General features: G+C 40.4%; 1 protein-coding gene across 1 annotated transcript; it reads right to left on the reverse strand.

The window, feature by feature from the left end:
• Nucleotides 1-1,447: 1,447 nt before the first annotated feature.
• Exex (motor neuron and pancreas homeobox extra-extra) lies at nt 1,448-12,545 on the reverse strand. Its single transcript, XM_076384975.1, has 3 exons — nt 11,039-12,545; nt 3,050-3,213; nt 1,448-1,823 (listed from the first exon to the last, which is right to left on the reverse strand). The coding sequence occupies exons 1-3, from the start codon at nt 12,543-12,545 to the stop codon at nt 1,578-1,580; spliced, it is 1,917 nt and encodes a 638-aa protein (XP_076241090.1). The 3' UTR covers nt 1,448-1,577.
• Nucleotides 12,546-14,462: the final 1,917 nt, after the last annotated feature.

Consider the following 14,462-nt stretch of genomic DNA (forward strand, 5'->3'; position numbering starts at 1 on the left):
CTAAAATCAGTGAATTTTCGTAATGTTTCGTCGAACGTCGGTAAAGTAGCCATTAAGCGAATCACACTTTCGCCGTTACTTTTTATTGACATAGGTATTATGTATACAAATCGTGTACCTAGGCGAACGTTAATCAATGAAGAAGTCATAAACCTATAAGAAAGCAGAATCTCTATTTAATAGTTTCTGTTTCTAGATGTATCCCAATGCAAAATCTATCGAATCTCGTTGTTAGATTAACGATCACGCCTACCGTCGTTTAAGCATAGCATAGTAAACGATCTTTTGGACCGATTCAACCGTATTTGCTGAATACAATTTTTCCTCTTCTTTTCGTTTCCATGCCTTCGCTGGCGTCTGGTTTTCCAAACGGGTGCCTTTCACTGGCTGCAGCTCGTAGAAGCATTCATCCGTGAAACATCGCGGAATTTGTAACGGGGAATTAGCATATCATAAATACTGATGGTCCTACTCGTGCACGGTAAACGGTAGAAAGCTTATGATCGCGTCCCCTTTACCACGATACCAATAAAGGTTTTCAAATGCAACGATTCGTTTGCGAGCAACACATAAGTACATAAATTTTGTATAATTAACTACATACTTAGATGATCGTATCGAATTAAGATTGTAAAGATGACTTGAAAATCTAATAATATCTGTTTGAAGTATAGGATAGGAAATGGACTTCAGAGGTTCTCCTTTATCTATAATTTATTTTAGGAACTTGTTGCGACATGTAGGTAATATGACGTTTTCCTCGCATCACATTTCACTACCTTAGACGTACAGGAATAGAATATTTACAGTTACCCATCGTTTATCATAAATAGGTACGTATCTTTAATTTAAGTAGCTTAGATCTAACAACGTTGCGACAAAGTTGTAATCGTTATCTAATTGTAATACAGAATCCGTGACGCATTTCTTCTTACTTCTTTTTATACAATTTTCATCACTTGTCATACGCATGATTTCCCTGCTTTTTTCTTAAATAAGTATAAATCGTAACATTCTTGTAACATGAAATAGAAATGTATTGCATGTATTGCATGCGTAGTTGACAGTCCGATCGCAAACATCTCAGGCTAGTTGAAGAAAAGAATCCTCGTCGATAACACCGTTTTGTTCCCTATATTTACATGCAAGTTCCGCAACGTTACATCGGTGTACATACTATGCATTTAACGTAGTAAGTTTGTACATGCACGTGACTCGAATTTCGAATTAGGTACCTATGTATTTAGGTACATATCTACTGTGTATGTAGATATTTTCACACTAACCGATCATGGTGGGGTTTAATTTAATATTTCGTATGATAGATATGCATATCTCTCTGCATCTTCATATGCATATCTCTCATATCATCAGATATGCATATATATAGGTAGTAATTCTCGCGTGATATATGTTCGGGTGATGATCTATTTTTTTTTGAGAATGATCAAATGGTTTTGATAAATATTAGGTACATGCGGCAAGTCATTAAACAGGAGTTACGTGCAATAACAACTTACAATATCGCCAATTCTTGTTTGTTATGGCCTTACTTGGTAATTATTTTGACTAGGAATTTATACCACATAAGGTCGGTAAAGCGGTTCCTGAAGTTCGGTTGAGCTTCGCTGCGTTTCTTGCAATGTTGCAATTTTCGCATCATCCTGTGGACTGGGCGAATTTGTATTTGTATCACCTCCAGTTTCTCTCTCGCTGCTTCTCGTACTTCCTCCTTCTTCCACTTTATTATTTGTGCGTGCTTCTTGTTGCGCTTTCTTACTTCGCTTCCACTTCATTCTTCGATTTTGAAACCAAATTTTCACCTAAATCCAAATAAATCGATCATCTGTCGGTTCATTTGTTATGACCAGCAAGTTACATACTAGGTACCTATTCATAGGCACAATGGGAGATTAGGGAGAAGAAAGGAAAAATGGAACACCTACTTAATATTTCGCTTCGTCAGAATAGAAAAACTGTTTCGATGATGTAAACGTTCCATTCGAATCGTTCTTAACGAATATAGAGACTCGATGTTTCTTTCCCCAATCTCATAAGAAAACGATGTAAATCTTTCGGGCAACATATCATACGCTTGAACCAACCCGCCTCACTCCCGACCCGATTACATACATCTTCACCCTTCGGGGGAACGAACCTCCTTTTCGCGGTAAGAAAAACATACACATGTAAGTATCTACATACAGTATGAGTCTCGGAATCTCGAAATATTGAAAAAACCACTGGTTCGAGTGGAAAATACGAGTTATCGAATAAACTGTTAAGAAAATTGGACAAATTTTTGAAATGTTATTATACGCTGCACCTCTATTTAGGTATTAAGGTACCTATGCACATGCACTTACTTATAATAGGTAGTTACTTTGCCATTCTTAAGCGTATATCGATGGAGTCTATAAATAATTAGGTATTCAAATGAATAATCTATACTCTTGAACCTTTCTGTTCCACGAATAGATGTAAGAGAAGAAGATGAAATGAAATGGTAGGTATAAGGCGTATGGCGTCCTGAAGCATAGCGTTTTAACATTTTAAAGGTACAATTTCTAAGTAAAATCGGTTAAATATCGGAACAAATCAAGGATTCAGCCTGCCATAACTCAGACTTTTGTCGGTATTTGCCAAGCGATCCGTCAGAATACGTAAGCTTCAAAGTTATGTTTAAGTTGTTGAACTACGCGAGACATTCGTTTGTTCAGATTTCACCTGACAAAAGAAAAAGGTATAGGACTCTTGTTCCATGGGTTTCTTTTCATTTCGCTTCCGCTCTCCATTATTTTTTCACCGCGATCGTGTTTGCGATCGCCTTCGCAATCAAATGAAATCATTATCGAAACAACTGTTGACGATAAATTCTTCTTTGTTTAAAAAACACAATTCTAGTATATATAGGTATAACATACCTATCACAGACACATGTTATTCATCTTTGAATACCTACATCTATGATAGACATATAGGCATGAATATGGAGCTAGTTGAAATAGCTAGTATCTATCTAAGTACCTATGTAGCGTGAATGCTTTACCTGTGTTTCCGTGAGCATCAACGATGTGGCCACTTCGAACCTTTTCGGCCTACTAAGATACTTGTTCTGCCTAAATTGTTTCTCCAATTCAAGAAGCTGCTGAGAGGTGAACGCAGTTCTTGGTCTTCTGGTTTTTCCAAGAAGAGCGTGCTGAGCAGCGCAACCTTCAAGTAGAGGAAATGATTAATGATTTATACTGTTGCACAGATATTGTAGGTAGGTAAAACTATAGTGCTGGATAGTCAACAAATTCTTATCAATAAAAGGAAACATACGAAACAAATATAATAATGAATGTTATCAATATGTGTTATTCATAATTTAGTCTTATTGTATTATCTAACAGCAATGGTGGAACCAATAAAAATCATCGAATGCTAATGCAATTATCGCGCGTGTAAATCCCTATGGGTTGCGATAGGATGATTTGGGGTTGGGTATGAGGGTCGAGAGGACTAGGGCGGCCGCCCTAGCGATTAGCTCGATCAACGACTCTTGGTCACATTCGAATTTCTCCCCTTATGACTCTACAGGCAGAAATTGTTTTTAATTGTATCGAAAAACGTTCGAGAATGTGATTAATATGATTTCGGTTCGTCCATTAGCCATTATGCATCATGGCCATTAGCCACAGAAACAAAAATTACACTGAATATGTACATATACGTATAGCTAATTCTAAATAGGTTATAGCATCTCTAATTAACAATAAATACCTATCTAATAAGAGGTAATAAAGCGCGATAATATCACGATAAAACAGTTAGTTGGGTTTCTTCATTACCATGCAAGCACTGATTTAATCGAAATAGGTTCTCAGTCGGGCTTAATTGATTAGAAAACAAAGTCAGCATTAAAATCTACAAAGCGTTAACAGAGAATATTCTGCGATTTATCATATCTTTTTCTACGGTTGTTTTTAGCGTACCTACGTACAATGCACCCCACCGACTTAACTAGCAAGTGTGTGACCGGCTGTCAATGTTTGTACACATGGCAATGTTTAGCCGCGCGTACACTCCGATTAATCTGGCACGCGCGATACCCTTATGTCACCCTTAATCAGCCGCTTAATCAAACGTCGACACCAAGCCTGTATTTTACTTTTTCCGTTTTGTTTATTAGGAAAGTAGCTACCTACATAGCTTATGCATCGTTGTCGAGGCAATCGTATTGCTCGTCTTAGGCGAAATGCAACAATAGATACCTACCTATGCATTTCCGTAAAGAATATCTGAAAGTTTAGTTTAACGGACATATGTACATTGTGTGTCGTATCATTTCTCTGTACGAACAATTGACAGTTTCGCTTCCGTTGCTTACGCTTACGCTATACATACATAGGTATTAATCGTCTCCCCAAAGGGTGGTTTGCCACCCGCTGTGCACATATGGTCCATTCGGCGATTTCCTCCCCGTCGCCGCGTCGCGCGTCGCGCACGTCGGGTCGCGTCGTTTCATGACAATTACTATTTGGACGATTGCCTTTATTATCTACATATCGGTTCGCTATGATTTACCACTATATGTATAGCATATTTTACGTTAGATATACCTGCATATACATATCTATATAATCTATCATAAGCATATTGTTACTAAATAATTATTTGTCTACTATAAATTTATTATTTTGCTGAATTTTATGTACAATGCGTAATTCAACGACAGCTAATAGCAAAACATTTTGAAACGAAACTTTTACTAATCGTAACAGCCTCATTTTCTATCCTGTAACATACGCTCGATTCATTTTGAAATATCGCAAGAAAATGAAATCGAAGAACGTTAGCCAAAAGGAGAAAAGAAACGGCTATAGGTAGCTCTTCGAACTACACGCGCGTAAGTATGTATTAGGGAGAAATGATGCAAGTTATGACAGATGTCGGTAAACAAGAAGGGCGGCACCATCGAGTGGACAATCACCACTTTCGTATTCGTCTATGTGGAGTAAAGCAATGGGGTGCCGTTAAGGTTACCGCCGTTTTCACCCTGCCCCCTACACTTTTATCATGATAATTTAATTTATTTGGGGTCCTATTAGCCGTTTCACGCCAGATCACCCTTAAATCATGCTGATCACCGTGCCGGTAAACACTAAGTATTATCTGTACTTAACGCTACTTTCGATTCTCCGCCTTTATTTCTCTCTTTTCCTCTTTACTCCTGCTTCATCTTCCTGATTTCTTGCGATACAAATTGTTGCGACAAAAATAATGGCGAAAAAATAAATATTCTAGGATAATAGTTACTGTGCATCTACGTATAGACCTATTATGTAGACTAAGTTCTGAGCAATATACAGGTGCTACCTATAAGAACATCTAAATAAGTACTGCCTACTATGTAAGTATGTACTAGTAACTGAATACTTGTATTTATAAATATCTACATAATATACATAAAATTAATAGCGTGGAGAACTGTTTTCATGAACTAAATCTAATCTAAAACCGTATTTAAATAGTTGCGGCTAATGAAATATATTTTATTAATTCAAATGTATATCGATTGATTCTCGTGATCGGGATCAAGCACAATTACAAGTAATTCTATATCTTTCTATTCTTACACTTTTCCTTCCTTCTTTATATTTCACTATAATCTCTTACTTTCTTCCTTATTCACTTAAGCCTACTTTACACAATGAGATTTGCCTCAAAACATGTTTCGCGACTAGCGATGGGAACGGATTACTTCGATTATTCTGGTTCTTATTCGATCTTGGAAAAGGCAAAGAGATTCGAAATAATTTCAAACGGTTTCAAACTCATGACTTGTCTCGAGACATGTCGCGAGGTAAACCTCATCGAGTAGTGTAGGGAATACTTTAACTTCTATCTCGACTGTCTTTGGTGTATAGATTTTGAGGTTTGACACTCTTATTTCTACTCTTAATTTCTCATTCTCATTCTCATTCTCATTCTTATTCTCGTTCTCGGTCTCAGTCTCAGTCTCGGTCTTGATTTCGGTCTCGATCTCGGTCTCGGTCTCGGTCTCGGTCTCGGTCTCGGTCTCGGTCTTGCGTTTTCATTCTCTTCCTCAACTTCCATCGATGGGTGTGAGCGAACGCGTGCGCGTGGGCTTTCACGCGAAATCCTTCTCCCTCTCCTTGCATGGACATAGTGGTGGAAGCTCCGCCTGTTACCCCCGAGTGTTTGAAATGACCCGCCTCCAAATTCTCAACCCCCCGTACAGAAAGCCAACGAAGGTAAGCGAGGGTAACGTTGGTACTATCCCACCATCTCTCTACACCCTCGATCTGTGAGACGTCATCGACTCCTCTTTCTCTGCACCAACACGGTTGCGGGTCCGTGGCAGCAAAGGGGCGGGCAAGCAGAAAAAAGTTGGCTAACTTTCGTCAGAGATTATTTTCTCTACCCGAAATGGTTGGATTTAATTTCATACTCGCTTCGCGAACTCGCCACAAATCACGCCATAAACATCCAGAACATTACCATTTACTTTTGCTATTGGACTGCTAACTGGCATCGTTTCACATTTTCTTTCCTTCTTACCCTACCATTTACTGCCAAAGATGCGGCATTGCTTCTTTTCTCGTGCATAATCGTCGAACGAGTGATAATCATCATGTATGTAATCTGGTTTATGAAATATCTATTTCAAATATCTAGTTATATCTATGTATATTTAGTCGGTATATGTGTGATCTATAGAAACATTAGAGAGCCCTCGGTTTAGATCTATGAAAGATGCATAAATATGTACCTATGTATTTTATCATATTTTATCATTCAACAGTAATCTGTATCCATAATATCTATGTACGATACAAACAACGCATGAAATGTAATCGCATTCACGCACGATACCATTCATACCGTCACGTGCAGTTATGTTTCCATGCATCGTCGTGTGCGTGGGTCCATGGTTACGTTGCGATCAAACCAAATCATACAGGTATAGGATACTGCGTTTGGGCGAACGTGGAATGTTACACATTGGGTAACCAAGATCTGTTTGCTTGCGGCCGGCCAAACTAGCTGCCAGCTAATTCAGAAACACCATTACCGCCTATATGCCTATAGATAGGTAGACTGATGCGACCGCCACTCTGCTACCGACATGGCACCATCACTGCCACACACACATCGCCTGCATCACCTGCAACGCCACCGTTGCTGCATCGACAACTCATCTTCAATACGTTTATTCATCTATCAACATTTGTTTGTCTATTTATATACGTATGTATTCCTAAATTCAAACAAATACCTACATGTTACAGATTTCTTTTTTTCTACTTTCAAATGATTACACTTTGTGTCAAAACAAAGAAATATCTCTGAATTGTTACTATTTTTTAGAACTATATAGTTATGGTATAGTTGTTTAGACATTAGACCAAACTTTATGTAGATACGTTTCCACGTTGCTGACTTTTTAGTAACTTTCAACAATACATTTTGATATGATTACCTTTTACTTCGATAACTACTGCGTACATAGATATTTCGAATGAATTATAATATTCGCAAAAAAACTACTTGTAGTTATTTCCTTTTGCTGTTTCACTTTGTTCGATGATTTTTTCGCAAATACATACAATTTACATACGTATATACATACTTCTACTCGATCGTAAGCAAGATAAAATCTCCTTGTTTCGAAACCGAAGCAATTTGTGTTCTTAGATTCCTCCAAGGATGAACAAAATTAATCGTTGGAATCGTCTGAAAGTTCGTGGAGTTTCCATGGCAACTCTAGAACTCGGTACCAACGCTTTACTACCATCGAGAGAAGGGCGAAGGGGATGAATAGACGGATGAATGACGCACAATTAACTAATTAAATCATCCACCAACCCTTCGCGTGCTTCATCTCTCGGGTATCATCCCCTTTTGTTGGTAGATCTCTCCTACCATAGCTTCGACATCTTTCGACATCATCAGTTTTCCACGGTATCTTACAAACTGAAGGTGTAGGGGAAAGTAATGAAATCGAAAAGTAAAAAAAAATCGGGATGGGTAATAAAGGAATGATAAAATACGTTTAGCAGAACACTGTAAAGAGAGAAATTCTTTCAGAGAAGTAGCAGAAAATAAAATAAAACGTAAGCACCTTAAGTAGATACCTACATTGGTACCTAATAATTTAGTTACGCGGTTTACGTTTCTTATTTCGTAAGGGAAAAAACTTTGCTTATCTTGGAAAATACCTAATACTTTAACTACGCAATTTGATTAAGTTAATATGATATTAAAATATATACCTACATTTGTAACGTGTTGGCTTTACAGGTCGAGATCGAATATGCTCGAATGGGAAAAGTTAAAAACGTTATTTCGGTCAATTTCGATTGATCCGAATGCAAACTGTCACCGCGTGAGATGCACTCGCGGTGATACGAGGAACAGTTTTCAGTGTACACGGGGCAGAGATATCTGGATTCGGGATACACCGAGATCTAAAGGTCGCGAAGTACGCATGGTCACACTAGTTAAATTTCGATACAGTAAAAGCTCGACTCGAAATAGATGAAACATGGTGTTGTCGCAGCGTTGCCACGATCATAACGTGCGACAAATATTCCGCAAATAAAAGCTCGCATCCCTTGCTTTCACCCTATCCCTCTGTCAGCTCACTGTGTTGAGCTGGTGAGTCGCGCACTCACCATTATTTACATAACGTCGAGGGCATGCGAGAATGCAAGGGTATGAGAGGGGGGGGGGGGGGGGGGGGGGGAAGATTGTTGAAAAGGAGAGGCGTAGAGTGAGAGTATAGGTGCCAGAGTGCGACGAGGGGAGGGGCGGGGGAGATAAAGAGTAAAAAAAAGTCAAACAGGACAGCGCTTCCAACGAGCAATTTTTTAACAAGTCCAGTCCGTGTTCTCTACCGATGGGATAACAGCCGCTTCAGGTGAGGCTGGATGCAACTGTTTTATTTTATTCCGCGAGACCGCTCTTTTTGTACTCGTTGCTCGTTTTACGCTATCGGGTTTCGCCTTTTTCGTCGACGTTGGATTGCTCGGCAACTACCAATCAGGATCATCTGACAGAAGGTACCCCGCACTCCACCCCGAGCATCACTCTCCTTTCTCATCTCTTTTTCTCTCTCATCTCTCTCTCATATATATAGCAGCATTTACCCCCTTCCCCGCCCCTCGACACTCTCCCTCTTCCTCTTCCTCCCCCTCTCCCTCTCCCTCTCCCTCTCCCTCTCATTCTCCTCCTATACTTCCCTCTCTCTCAATCCTGTCTGTCTCTCTATCTGTCTCCATTTCCCACTCCCTTTTTCTCCCTCTGCACCTCCGTTCCCCTTTATTCGAATTCGGTCCATCTCGGCAACCTGGACTGCTACGTTCACCAACCAATTTGTTCGATAAAAGCTCTCGACTGATTGGCTGGACAACGCGGCCACGGCACTTTTCCCAAGCGTGAAATTTACCGTGGTAACCGACTCTTCTTCTTCTATCATGCTTGCATCTATTCTCTAGCTAGGTTAATCCCTCCGTTTTTCCCCTGACTTTTTGCTCCATTTCGTTACACATGTTTTTACATTAGGAATTTTTATGGTAGGTAGGTACGTAGAACTATGTATATGATGATTAGCCGCTTGCGCGTACCTACCTATGCGTCTTTCGTTTGAAACTTTACCTTCAATATAGATACTTCCATAACAAATACCTAAATAAATAGTAGGTACATAAATACAGTCGAGGTAGAATTCCTTGTGTTTTGATAAAATAAGTTCATATTACGTATAGGTAAGCTATATATCGGTGTATCAACATTACCTATATTTCAAAACAATCTATCGAACATATGAGAAATTTTCTGTCTGACTTTAGAATGCTGAACAGCCGACCGAAAATCTGGAGTAGAAGGTCAATATAGTGCGTTAAAATACTGCATTAATCGTGTAAACACTTGCTATCTGGCCATCATACGTCCAATCTGTCGATCCGTTTCACGACGATGCTTCAACTTGGACAATCAAAGACAGATATTATATGTATAGCACACAAGAGCTATGTACATATAGCTATGTCTACGTATACCTACGTGTACCTATTCCGTTAACCCTTTGACATCGAAATCATATACTTTGCACTGGCTTAGCGTGTTCAAAGTGTGTTATTTAGAAAGTGACAAAGTCCATTAATCTGCCTATACTCAACACGTACATAGCTGTTCCTTATTGAATAGAATGTTATAAAAATAGAAGTTGAAACACCGCTACTTAAATTACCTACAATTGGATACTATATAGGTATAAATTACCTAGTGATATCATTAAACAATTACATGTCGTCGAATTGTTCCGTAGTGTTTTCGGTTTTCTTTGTTTCTAGTAGTTTTTTCAATGAAAGGGTAAAAATATGGCATGTCTCTGTAGTTCGTGTCTACGAATTCGAGAACAGTGATTGTGGCAATGAAGAATTTCGCAAACAGTAGGCGTATTGAATCGTACAAACGTGTTTTATGGCTAAACTTTGTTCGAACGTAGAGAAAATGATCGGATCGAGTTCCGTGTCAATCAGAATCGCTATCGCATCGAACGATGATGGTTATCGCGCGAGCTGAATTACTTGGCGAATCGTCTTCGAATTATTAATTTATCTAAAAACAAGTACATACCTAGGTAGTGCGAGAGAGTGAAGACTAAAGTGACAAGGGAGTGAGAAAACAAATTAAACAAAGGAGGAAGAATATAAAAAGGTAACGGAGCAAGACGAGGAGGAGAATAATGAAAGAGTGCCTACCAATATTAATAAATGGTAGATACGTAAGTAAGGAAAGTCTTTTAGATAACTCACGTCGCACAATAATTTCGAAATTTCACCGCAAAAGTGAAAAGACTATTGAATAATGTTGGTCGGAAAATACCTAGACAGCGGTTTATTTGATGGTATACGGACAGGCATTTAACCGATGAAATAGGACAATTGAGCAATCAGTTTATCGCGATAATTATTAGGAAAAAAAGAACATTCGTTTCGAAAGTTAAAATAATTTTAGAACTCACCAGCCAAATCGGCAGGTAATCTGGGATATAGCATTCCAGTCCTAGCTAACCACTCGAGCTGGAGTGGATGAATATGATGTTGTTGAGGATGAGGTCCGGCTGTTTGCGAGTGTCCGACGGGTTGGCCTTCTTTGTGTATCGAATGAAACGCGCTACCACCAGCAGGGTGATAATACAATCCACCAGGGTGAATAAGAGGGCCGCTCGGATGTAAGAGAAGAGCTTGATTCTGTCGAGTTACTCCCGCACTAGCCAAAGCACCATAATGGCCGCTCGGTAAGTTCGAATTGACTGCAACACCGTTGCTACTAGGTTCTTCTGATCCCGGAGAAATCGGAGGACTCGAAACAGGACTATGACTGGCATTACTGCCAGAACTGGCGCTTCCCGTTCTTGTCGCCTCTACCTCCACTGAACCATCGTCTTCGATGTTTTCTAATCGATCTACTCGAAATCCTCCATTTCCTATTCCGATGCTTTCAGCCTGTCCTCTGAAAATTCCTTTTCCACGTTGGATCGACATCGTATTCCTTTGTTCTACGGATTCCACGCGAATGTCCATCAAACGAGTATCTGGCGCAGATTTATCGCGACAATTTTGTCGATCGCTTTCATCGCGAACCAATTCGAAACCAGGTGACTCCGGTCCATGCTGGACAGATCTATCGAATGAATTTAAAAGGGTTCCGGAACACGAGGTCCTTTGCTCTTCTGTTCCACCTGTTCCAACTGTTCCTCCTATTATTGCTGCAGCTTCTATTCCATTTCCACTGCCACCGCCACATCCAGTTCCAGTCCCAGTTCCACTCCCAGATCCAGTTCCAAGACTACAAGGGGATTCTCGCTCGTGTACGCGAACAAAAGAATTTCCTACGGAATGGTTTCCGTCTCCAGCGAGATTCCTAGTGGGAAATAATAGTCTTTCGTTACGTTCCGATCTATCGTGATCGAGTTTTTCCTGCTTTCCTGTCGCACGACCGAGAAGGGCATCGATACAGAAGGATGTTTTGCCGAAGGATGCGTTTCGTCTATCGGACGAATGAACGGGATATACTTGCGGAGAAGTTTGGTCAGGCGAATTGTTCGAACCTCTGTAATGATTTGCTACCACGGACACCATATCCTCGGGAAAACACTTTACATCGGTCTTATCCGAATCTCGAAAGAAACTAGTTGGCTCGTACTCTTGCTTCGAGAATGAAGATCGTTTTGTATCGAGTTCCTCGCGATACCTCGACATTCGCAGTTCGTTCTCGAACTCCGACGGGGAATCGTTTCCTGCAAAACACACTTCTTCCAATGATCCGATCGTTTCGTTTCCCGTCTCGACCGCCGCAGATATCGTTTCTTCCGATGTCGTCGGACAACTCTGATCTTCACCTTTTTGCCGAACGTTCTGCGTGTACACAACTATATGCTGACCCGTTTGCTGTACACGTTGCTGATGATCTTGTTGTCGTTGCCCTGTGTATGAGTTTTCCAAGACACCTTGCGCCTCGTAATGCATACCTGATCCGTGGGAACGCAATCGCGCTCGTTTATAAGCCGTTTACAAACTGTTAACGCATGCTTAATCACTCCGACATTCCTCTATAACCACTGACTATTTAACCCCGTGTCAATTACGGCACATGAAAGTTGAAATCAGTTCACCGACCGCGACCGCTCGAAATTCGAGCATCCACGTAGGTATAGATGTTTTCAAATAGGTGCCAGCAGATATCCAATCAGTGATCGATCAATGGCGGATCGATGGTCGATCGACTTCCGATCGGCGTACGGGACCTGATCGAGTTACGACCGCCCGAACGACCGACCGATCGACCGTTTCAAACGGCTCACAACTGTTTAGCTACCGATCAAACTATTCGCGCAATCGTTTCCTTGATTGCGATCTCTGTCCCGACCGATCAACGTATTTTTAAGCCGAACGATCAAACGTCAAGATTCCGATTTCGCGGTAACACGAGCGATTAAGCTGACGCTGGCCTGCAAAGTGACGTCGCGAGGAACCGCGTGTCTGTAACGAGAAAATCGCTCCCCTCTGCTGCTGCGTTTCCGCGGTCAGTCGATTCTGCCACGCCTATCGCGGCAAACCTTGCGATTCCGCCACGCCTACGGCATCCCCCTTCTGCCCCTCTTTCTCCGAGCCCGTCGCCTGAATACCGACTCCGGAGTTCCGATTTCCGATTCCCGATTCTCGATTTCGAGACCTGAGTGTCGAAGCTCCGGTGGCTCCGAGTCTCGCGAGTCCCTAGACCCAAGCCCAGAACCTCGAGCCCCGGCCGACGGATTTGTGCAGTTTCAAACCAGAATTTAGGAGAGGGAGCATCGAACCTATACCACTCCGTATGGACAAATTATTCGAGTAAGTGGGACGGGGAGGGGGGATGGGCGGAAGGTATGAGAGAAATAGAGTGAGGAATACGGGGGAGGGGAGGAGAAAGCAGACAAATAGAGTCGCGACATGGAGACGGTAGGAGAGTAATCGAGCAAAGGAGAAAGTACGGAACGAAAAGAATATCAAAGGATTGGATTGGCAGTGATGTTACATATTAGCAACTGCAACTGAAATGAACAAAGAAGAACAAGATTATTTCTTTCATCGTGAATGAGAATCGTTTGACCCTACTACGAATGCGGAATGCGCGCTCAGAAGAACAGATACGTAGTACCTACCTATTGAAGCAGTTGATGTGACATAATAAGTCAGGAAAAACAGAGATGGTGAAACATTTGCAAGCTTCATTGTAATGTTATTACATATTTAGATACACGTATCCATCTATCTAGGAATTTATCTGATGATAAGGTAATTGAATCATTTTCGCGAATTGGTAAAAGCACCTACTTGTCTACTTAAGTAAAAGAAGTTCAGTACTACTTACTTACTTACTTACTTACTTACTTACTATCCCCTTCGTCTCTGATATCATAAAAGAGAGCCAAATAGCGCTACATAGTATCTCTTAAAAATAATAACAACTCGGTCTTCTTTTCGGTGCTTAGAAAGAATTCAACAATCAAAGCATATCGTCGCGTTAATGAGAAATTGTAAGAAGATGTCACAAACTATAAGAATGAATATATAAATACTACGTTCTATTTTTGCATCATCATCAGATACTATAATTCCTTTTAGTTACATTCGCATCGCCAAACATTATTGTCGGTACTTTTAAATAAGTCACAACACGATCTTGTTCTTACTATATTGGTAGGTATTTAGTATATGTAGCTATTTCAATCGATCGTAACCCTCCTTAATGAAAGATTTCTGATATCTGTAGCTTTATCGAGCAGTTAATAGTCGCGTAATAGGTATCACGCCTAGTTTTCGAGTAATCGACCTGCTATCAATTGTCGCGGACGATATTTTATAAGTATTTATCCTACGTCGCATTTGCTTATCTAGCAGATAAAG

Source organism: Calliopsis andreniformis, chromosome 9 (genome assembly GCF_051401765.1).
Source record: "Calliopsis andreniformis isolate RMS-2024a chromosome 9, iyCalAndr_principal, whole genome shotgun sequence".
Taxonomy (NCBI): domain Eukaryota; kingdom Metazoa; phylum Arthropoda; class Insecta; order Hymenoptera; family Andrenidae; genus Calliopsis; species Calliopsis andreniformis.

Bases quoted from the DNA above. Each gene is read 5' to 3' on its own strand.
- Exex (XM_076384975.1), bottom strand. From the start codon at position 12,545: ATGCATTACGAGGCGCAAGGTGTCTTGGAAAACTCATACACAGGGCAA. The intron at 3,214-11,038 runs GTGAGTTCTAAA...CTCTACTTGAAG, and splicing joins ATTACCTGCCGATTTGGCTG to GTTGCGCTGCTCAGCACGCT. The intron at 1,824-3,049 runs GTAAAGCATTCA...ATTTGGATTTAG, and splicing joins TGATGCTCACGGAAACACAG to GTGAAAATTTGGTTTCAAAA.